Source organism: Actinia tenebrosa, unplaced genomic scaffold, assembly GCF_029948245.1.
Source record: "Actinia tenebrosa isolate PJP-AT-01 unplaced genomic scaffold, QUT_ActTen_1.0 PGA_scaffold10__47_contigs__length_13832649, whole genome shotgun sequence".
Lineage (NCBI taxonomy): Eukaryota > Metazoa > Cnidaria > Anthozoa > Actiniaria > Actiniidae > Actinia > Actinia tenebrosa.
The window spans coordinates 5,159,755-5,169,656 of NW_028292570.1; the positions used below are offsets into that span (position 1 = coordinate 5,159,755).

At 40.4% G+C, this 9,902-nt stretch overlaps 1 protein-coding gene across 1 annotated transcript; it reads right to left on the bottom strand.

Annotated features, from left to right (window-relative positions):
* Window positions 1–7,831: 7,831 nt before the first annotated feature.
* LOC148912834 (uncharacterized) lies at window positions 7,832–9,601 on the bottom strand. Its single transcript, XM_089026853.1, has 3 exons — window positions 9,333–9,601; window positions 8,990–9,154; window positions 7,832–8,526 (listed from the first exon to the last, which is right to left on the bottom strand). The coding sequence occupies exons 1-3, from the start codon at window positions 9,584–9,586 to the stop codon at window positions 7,881–7,883; spliced, it is 1,065 nt and encodes a 354-aa protein (XP_088882979.1). The 5' UTR covers window positions 9,587–9,601; the 3' UTR covers window positions 7,832–7,880.
* Between the last annotated feature and the right edge of the window lie 301 nt (window positions 9,602–9,902).

The window sequence follows — 9,902 nt, forward strand, 5'->3', positions numbered from 1 at the left end:
TGATAATGAAGAATGGTGGTTTGGTAATGATGGTTATGTTGATTGACCATTGTAACAAAAAGGTAACCAATGTAATTGTCTCACTCTAAAAAACAAAAATAAAGCTGCTAATGTTTTACCTGGCCAGATCACAACAACGTTATAACTTTTCCAGATTTCCAGGGAAGCTGCTTTTACCATCGTTTTCGAAGAGTATTCCCCTTTCTTCAAGTCTCGCCCCAGACACACACGCCAATGTGGCAAAAAAAAACAGGCCAGGCAAACTCAGCATTCTTAGTAAGACCTGAAAAACAGAGGCCAACGAAAGAAAGAAAGACAAAGGGCAGCTGGTAGTAGTATGGAGAAAGAAAAGGAAAAGAAGACAGAAAGAAGAAGAAAGAAGAAGAAGACGAAGAAGCAGGAGAAAAGGACAGGAAAGTTGTTTGGAAATACTCAAGAAGAGGAGTTGGAGGAAAAGGGAAACTAATCAACAGAATGAGTAAGTCTCTTCTTCTGACTCGGTAAATACCGCTGTTTTTGTTTGTTTTTGGTTTTTATGACTGAGACTCATTGCACAGGCTTAGCCTCGTTTAAGAGGCAAATCATTTGCAAAAAGTCAACTGTATGTAAAGAATGTACAGCTTGCTTGAACATACCAATTGTTTTTTGAAATCCCAAGGACTTTTAATGGATCTGTGGAATAGCTGACTTGGCCAGTCCACACGTATCCGGAAATTTTTGTATCGCAATGCGTATTTTGCGGGATAAGAAAATGGGTTTTTGCGTCCACGCGCAGCGTATTCGAATCGACGTTTTCACAACGTCCACACGTATCTGTTTCCGTAAAATCTTACGGATAATACGGATACAAAAGTTTGCGGACACGTGTGTGCGGAGCAACCATATCCGTAAAAATAAATTTCGCGGGACAGAGGATACAAAAATTTCGGTACGTGTGGACGGGCCCTTATATAAAGAGGCTAAGCCTGTGCAAAGCGTCTGCTAGTCTTCAAAAACAGCGGTTTTTATGCATCGAATGCAATAAGAGGGTTGTATCAATGGTACTTTTGAGGAAAATAAATCGAGAATGACGTAGTGTGATTGTACACTTGTGCCGTCACCTCTCACCTCGGGGGTCAGTTCAGGCTCAATTTCCTTTGACTCAGCAGGCATCACTTGTCAGTAGAGTTTGTGGTTAGGTCTCTCCATCCATTCCTTTTAGATCCATTGATTCAGGGTTTTTTCACCGGGTCACGATGTTTCCTTCGTGCTCCCGCCAAAACTCAACACTATAATTTCCAATTCAACCCTTGTTTGTTTTTTTTTTTTTTTTTTTTTTTAATCAAGCGTGCTTGTCACAAAATATGATATGGGAGAAGGCCGGCTCTTGATGGCAAGAGTCTCTACATTCCAAGGTCTATGAATGAAGAAGAATACCAGTCCTCAGTACAGTACCAAAAATACAAGTACTTGAATTAGACCTCTTTGGCGTGATATTTTCCATTTTAGACCACGTGTCCGCGTTGTTCATTCTCTATTGTATTAACATTGGTTAAAGTTGAGTGTGTATCCATATTCATGTGTCGTTCCAAACTTTTCTAAGAACGGCTTCAGAGGAGACTAAGGGACTACATATCCATTAAAAAAGAAATGTGATACTCTAGGGAATGTGACACGTGCGGTGAATGATTGAATGTGATGAAACTGGAAAAAAAAGAAAACTGGTTTGTGTATATGGAATGAAAACAAAAACAATCAAGTCAGTAGTAAACTCATTCGTGATTACTCCTCTAACCTCGTCAGCGTGAATGAACACGAACGTGAGGAACGTGGAACGTGCTGTCAAGACAAACAGATGAACGAGAAGCGAAAATAAAAGGAAGGTAGCGGCGCGGAGTGAAAGAGAACGGAAAGAGACCAGAAGGAAGCGAAAAAAGTAAGAGGAGCGAGAGAACGAAGAACCGGCGGTGGTACTACGACGAGTTTACCAGCTTAGCGTAGTAGTACATTGGATTAGCGCTCTAAGATGCTCAAGAGACGAACGCGGGAAGAGAAGAGAAAAGAAAGAAAGAGCAAGTAAGTTAGGTCAAAGCACAAACCCTTATTTGGTTTAGTGACGTGTTTTCTGCTTCGCGTTATGCTCAAACCGTTTATTTGATTTCATTTCAGATATTTAAAAATCTTTTCCAAGAAGGTCTCTGAAATTCAAAAGCAACGTGTGCGAGAGGCTGCAAAAAAAATATGCCAAAGAAAAACGACAAGCTCTGGAACAGCGACAATGAACGAGATAGAATCACTGGAAAACTAGTATCCTTATTATTGCAACTAAATGATGATGATGATTGTTGTCTGGCTCTAAAAATACGACGTCAACTGGAGGTGTAAATACTTTCTCTTTGGAAAATTCTGTTCATTGGAGATTGTCATTCAGAACGATGTCAGTAAAGTCAACATTGTCAAGTAAAGTCGAGAAGACTTGAAGGTCTATTTGCAGATGTTTCATTACAAGGGCAGCACCCTCCCACACCCTCAATTATTTTAAGACGACGCTGCGTGTTAGTGCATGCACTGCCTTCCGACAGCTATAGAGGTTTGGCACCATCTGTGACGGCAGCCATGTTAGATTGCAGGAACAACACAATCGTTTTACATAAGAAAGAATTCCATTCCCGTGAGAAAAGGGATTTTATTGTTCTGCCATCTAACCACAGGCGTTCCCTAAGCTGGATTATGGGGAGCACCGGAACGGGATGGAGCAAAACGTCTATTTACACTTGCGACTTGTGTCGCCGTCGTAGATTTTGCAAATCTTAACGGTCGCCAATATCTCTAAGGCAGCATCACCCTTTACTAAGATATTTGTAAACTCGAAACGCTCAATAAGGGACCAGTCATTATTTAAGTCGGAGGGGGGTGGGGGTGGTGAGGGGTGGGGGTGAGAGAGAAGAAAATTGTTGACATAAGAGTAAAATGGAGGAAAAAGGGGGGTCAAATTGTCTTAAGGGGGAACATGGGGGGGTGTGCCTTGAAGGTCAAAAGGAGGATTGGGAGGATTGGTTTAAACGATTGAAGGGGGTGTACCCGAAAAACATGAACGCTATTAGGTTGGGGCCTGGAAAAATTTTTGCATCAAAAGCATTTTCTCCTCCACCCCTCCCCGCCCCCCCCTCCGCGCCCCTCCGACTCAAATAATGATTGTTCCCGGGTAGCTAACCGTAATTGTCAGGTTTGTTGGTTATTTTGCTTAACTTCGTAACCAGCTATAAAGACCAGTTCGCCATGTTAGCTGAGGGAATGACTCGAGGAAAGAAATGAAATTAAAGTACGTCAAGAGGCACAAGAAAAGGTAAAGTTTGAGTATGCATATGAGGTTTTTCTTTTGTTCTCCTTTTTTCTTTTTAATTAATATTCTTTTTTTGGCCCCTTTTTTGTCTTTTTTATTTGTTTGTTTTGTTTTTCCTTTTCTTTTGATTTTCTTTTTCCCGTTTTTTTTCTTTTTTCGTCTTAATACGAAATCATTTTATTTACTGTAGATTACAATTATTTTCGGGTTTTTTCCCCTTTTTTTTTTTCGCTTTCTTTAGCGTGTATTTTGTTTCCATTTTTATTTATTTTTATTCCATTTTCATTCTTTTTATTTCCTAACTATGCCAATTTTTCATTTCTTCATATTTCTTTTATCATCATTTTTTGGCTATTGTTTTCTCTTCTCTTCCCTTTCTTTTACTTGTCTTTCCTTTCCTTCGTTTACTTTCCCATTCTCTCCTACCTTTCCTTTCCTTTCCTTCCCTACCCATATCTTTGTTTCCCGTTTTTTATTTGCTATTTCAAGGAGTCTTTGTTTTAACTCCCTGAGGAGAGGAGGGTGGGTACCACAAGGGATTTATTGACCTATCTGCAGTAGTAGGGTAAAATCAAGAGAATATGAACTAAGCTCTTAGTTCATTTTCTCCTGGTAAACTTCTTAAATGTCGATCTGGGCCAAGTTGTACGAAGGGTGGATAGCGCTATCCGTCGGACAAATGTTATCCAGTGGATAAATTTATTGGATAACAGCATCGACTTATTCACTGGATAAGATTTATCCGCCGGATAGCGCTATCCAGGCTTCGTGCAACCGGGCCCTGGACAATACCTTACGATCTTTCTCTCTCTTTTTTTTTTAGGTCATGAGACAAATGCGTCGCGAACTCCGTCAAAAATGGAAAAAGAAATCCGTGATTTCCAAGAAAATCTAAACAGAGACGAAGATTCGGCTTACTTCAGACAACTGGAGGCAGATAGATTACGACGTGAATTTCAATTAGCTATGTACAAAGCAGACTTGTGATGTGTGTCTCTCTGTCACAGGTAACCCAACGTATAGACTTAGGTCAAACGTCGAACTTCACATGAGCCGAACCTAATTGAAAGCAACGGATAATAAGGCGGTCTTCTTTCATGTCTTTAGGTTCGGCTCATGTGAAGTTCAGCGTTTGTAGTCAGCATGAAAAATAATTGCGATATTTTTTTTGTGCTTCGGTGAATACCGCTGTGATTCTCGACTACAGGCTCATTTGTATAGCATGTAGCTCGTTTGAGAGCAAATCTTTCACAAAAGTTACAGTCCTGTGCGGTATTCATCAACTACGAAAGAGAAAAATCTGATGCCTCGCCCTGCATTTTGTGTAAGTGGGCCAATAGTCAGTACAACGAAAACCTGACCCATTTGCCTAATACCTTATCCGTGGTGTGACAATGTTTTACCAATTGAACGTGACAAACCTCTAGGGGAATGAACAGCTATTTTTTGGAAACTCGTCCGGGATATCATCATTATTCCTTTCGTATCCTTTGGGATACTTATGAACTTTTTCGAAGAGTAAAACAAAGAAAATGAATCCTCTGTAGGTTTGTCACGCTGTCACGTTGTCACACCACGAATAGGGTCACTCTCCACTGATAAACTGACTTGCCCACTTTTGAGATGAAACAAAAGTGAACAATCTTTTCGAACCTTACAAACATTCGGGCTAGACCGATGCAAAGGGCGTAATCTATCCTCGTGGCCGACCACGGTCTTTTTACGAAAGAAAAGCAATGTTAAAGAAAGGGAAGAGAAAAGAGAGCGCAGAAAATTAATAATGGACAAGAAAAAGACATGAAAGTTTGGCAGACAACGTCATTATCTCGCGTTATTTTCTTGTTACTAGTACACTGGTCAACTGCATGCAGACTACTGCAGATTGAAAACAGATTTTGCGCGTCTGTGTAACACGCAAAAAGGTTCAGTTTAACCTGTGGTTCGAAAAAAAATGGCACGTCTAGAATGCGGAAAAATGTTACGCCCAAGCTTATTTATTTTGCCAGAAACTCTTAAGAAAGGTCTTATTTTCAAAGAAATCACACACGGCCAGAAACCGTAAGAAGAAAACAAAACACGCAGTAATTGTAAGTAGTGAACCCCCCCCCCCATATACCGTAGTAGCTAGGGAGGGGTGGTCTAAATTCCTGACTACCCGTTAAGAATGTAGGGGGAGGGGTGGTCTAAATTCCTGAATACCCTTGGAGAATGTGAGGGGAGGGGTGATCATGAAGATGAGCGAAATATTTTAGGGGATTAATGAAATGGAATTGTAGAACAGGGGTCAAAGTACGAATTTGCAATTCACCAAGGCGGGAATTTTGAAATATGAAATTGAATACATATTTTTATGCAGAGAAAAAGTTAAAAGCCCGATCAAAATCAGCAGAATCACTTGCTCATCACCTTCGTCGGAAAAACCCCACTTGCACTCAGCTATAACTCCAGCCAGAGTGCGGATAAGTTTAATATGTCATCTGAAAAGTATACAAATAGGAGACCGTGGATACGCTATTTTTGTGAAGGATGTTCGATAGGGAGAAAAAATATGTATCCGCAAACAGAAAAAAGATTTGTCGAGCGGGAAGACGGTTCTAACTAGCTCAGGAGTGTCTTTGACTTTAGACGAATGGACATCACTCAAATCGGCAATTGAAATAGTGGATACGGAGTTAGTGAACAATGAGGCGGCAAACTACTGCCATCCATGTCAGTCCGAAACCAGCCGATCTTCATCAGGAGCCAAACCGCGTTCTCTGGACTCCATTCAAACCCTTCCGGATGATGGCAGTGCGCAAAGTTACGAGGCCCACAACTAGGAAAAGATTATTTACCAAGAATTTTCACCACTTCTGAACTGAGACACTATTTTTAATGCGCTCGGTCCGGAAATGGAACTGACAACAAGGGGAACAGCAAAGTGGATTAGCTACTGGACAGCAGCAAGTACCCAGTGGGGATCTCGAATGTACTATTATCCGCCGCCATAGAAAATAATTATACCAAAGACATATTGTTATTGTTTTGGATTTGCTGTTGTAGAATTATTGAAAGTGAAATAAAATATTTTGTTTCTTACAAATGAAGTTGGTGTCATAATTAATGTACATGTTTGACTATGATTTCGAGCTCTAAATTGCAGTGTTGACAGGCACCATCAGTTTACCTGTCGAATAGTATGTACGTTTCTATTCACTGGCAATGAGGTCAACTAGATTTAGGCTTTCAGGCCAGGTACAGGAGCAATTCCAGAAATTACCACCACCAATACGGGCATGGTCGTAAAATATTCAGGGCAAATAAAGCAGTTTGCGTATTTCCACTGTGTGAGAGCAGTCAGAGTACTTTTTTTCCACAGCGATCGTGCACCAAAGGAACTTCGACCATATGGCCACAACTTAGAGTGCGAAACCCTTGAGACAAACTAACACCGAGTTTGAGAGCCGAGTTGAGAGCCGAGTTGCGAGCCGAGTTGGGAGCCGAAGTTGGGAGCCGCAGTTGGGAGCCGAGTTAGGAGCCGATTTATTAAAATATTTAAAGTGACTTTTTTGGGGAATTATTTAGTATAATCACTCATCTTTATTGAAATTAATTTTTGAAAAATTATAATATAATCTTTTTAGGAACATAAACAAATTATTTGAAAAAAAATTGTTTGTTTGCGTTATCACTATGGTTCGGCAACTGCTGCAAACTGCTGATCAGTAATTATGCATAGAAAAATACAGTACAGATAGATGCATGCACAAACATTAACTCGATGTGTATATATTATAAAACAATAATGTCAATAAAAAACGCGATAAAGTTCTATACAGTAGTAAAGATCACATTATATGACTTTATACGCCTTAAGTGCAGAATTTCGAGAAACTTGCTGTCCTATTACTAGTTATAATGTATAAATTCCGCACTTAAGGAGTATACATGTTGATGTCCATGAGGAACTCCTCTTGAAATGCATCTAACATTAACCCAGGCGCACAGTGTATCATAGATGGAGATATGTAAGGATTGACGTGCTTCTTACACACCTCCCCACAGACAGTGGTAGTAGCGGTTGCTTTCTGTGGATATATGCTTCACTCCATTCTTCATACTAAACATCCTTCTCCAAGTGGTGATTACTAATCCAAGAAAAGGTTGGGTCCCATTGGATCCCGGAAGTAATACGGGCAAACTGCACACTTCTTAACTCGGTTTGTGATGCTGGTTATCATAAAAGGATGGCTATTATGCCATGGCTGACGATAACCACCAGTGCTTTGAAAGCTGGAAACAGGCTGTCCTTGGTTAGAGGTACTGGGACCAAGAGTTCGTGAGACCATGTTGATGCCATGGTTGGAGGAACTGAGTCCATTAGAGGTACTGGACCAAGAGTTTGTGAGACCATGTTGATGCCATGGTTGGAGGAACTGAGTCCATTAGAGGTACTGGGACCAAGAAGTTCGTGAGACCATGTTGATGCCATGGTTGGAGGAGCTGAGTCATTAGAGGGTACTGGGGACCAAGAGTTTGTGTGACCATGTTGACGTCATGGTTGGAGGAGCTGAGTCCATCAGAGGTACTGGGACTGTGGGTGGTGGTAGGATTTTGGTTGCTGCACATGTGGTGCAACAATTGTTTTAAGACTTGCCTTTGTATGCACCTTTTGATGTAGAGTCGTGTCCTGCTCTTGTACATTCAGTACTTTCAGCATCACCCACACCACATGGTGGCAGATGTCCCCTCCTGCGGCAAAAGAGCAATCACACTCAACAGTTTCTCCGATGTGGACAAGTCTGGTCTTGTGACTTTGCTCAACCTCGAACACTTTATGGTAATCACTAATGTGGTGAACATTCTTTAACATGATATTGGCATATTTTGCCTTCTTAAGCGATTCATGAAATGCTTTACTACGCGTCTTCCTTTTTCGGTGGGTGCTGCGAATATGGGGTGTCTGTCCACCCCCATCATCATTGTCATCATCAGAGCCACTCAGATCGTCAACAATGCTTTGCATACTAACAGCCCTTTGTTTGACTCTATGGGATGACCTTTCTTCAATGTGTGTCCCTGCTTTGTATGCTTCTGTATTCAAATTGTTACTGCCGAGATCCTTGGCGAACTGGCTTGCTCTATCCAATTGCCTTCTCAATGTGGCCATGTCTTTTTGCCTTTGGTTATGGCAATTACCCCCAGAGTAGGACCCTTCCTCAAACCTTTCAAACAAAAACAAAAGCACAACATTATTTACTTACTTCAACTGCATTGAGGTGAGTTGGGATCTTAAAACAAGTAATGTACAATGTTTTACAAAACCTTCAATGTTACGAAGCTCAATTTCATAAAAATTAGATTTTGGTATTTTTCAGTATAACCAAAGAACCAAAATTTTATCATTGATTTGTTTTGACAGTTATAATATCACATATAATAAGCTCAACAGCCCTCATCTGCCACGCCCACCATACTATCATACATTTTGGAATCTTTTTATGATAAGCTTTAATTTGATATATGATAGCTTTTGTCCCCCATTCCCCCAAGTGATACTAATATGTCCACTGGTTCATGCACTTATAAAAAAGTAAATAAAACTCATGGAAACTCATGATCAGTGAGTTGGCACACTATAGTCACTAGTGCTTATATCACTCAACCACACTTTATTTATGTCCATACCTTTTTAACTTTGCCTTCAAAAGGGCACTCTCAACAATGTGATCCTCTGCTACTCTTGACAGCGAATCCCTCTTGGCTCCACGCACTGCATTGCGTGAATGGCCCACTTCTGCCATGTTGGTATTTGGTGCATCTGGTCCTTTAAATGCTCTGAACACATGGAATCTGCAATAGAAATATTACCAAAGTATTTAACATATATCAAAACATGTGTATATCCACAAAAAATGTGTGCAGTTTCATGACTTTTTCAGATCATTACTCGCTAAGCTTAGCTATGCTCAGGGTGGACATCTCAATTAAAAAAAGCACATTACAGAGACATCAATAAAAGTCTATGTACCTTCTTGCATGCCAGAAGTTGTTAAACCAATTCTTAACATGCTTTCTCTTATCTTTTTCCTTGGCCCAGTCCATCAGAGTGCGGCGCTTCACTTCATATGCAGTTGGTGTTTCTGCACAGTAAATAGCATGAACCATTTCCAGAAATTCCGCTTTTGATCGTGGACTCCAAGTACCCTTAGAAACCTTGTGAGCACAATCATAAAAGTGAACCTCACAAGACTTTGACCTCTCAAGCAATTCTTCCTTGAGCATTATCTGAATACTTGCACGATTTCCCACCATGCTCATCGCTGACAATTCCATGCGGATCGAAAATATACTGAGCATTGCCAGTGAATTCTGTTAAGGCCTAAAACAAAGAAAACAAAATCCCTTAATAAACAATCATTTCACAAAAATTATTCTACATTATTAAACTCATCAACAATGCATAAGCTACCAGTCCAAGCAGGATTTCCCAATTTGGTCACATGCATGACCTTTATACCCCGACAATTAATTCCAGATATAAACAGAATGATTAAGGGTCATAGTACTTTAAAGGGTTAGAAGATAATGTGTGGCCTTT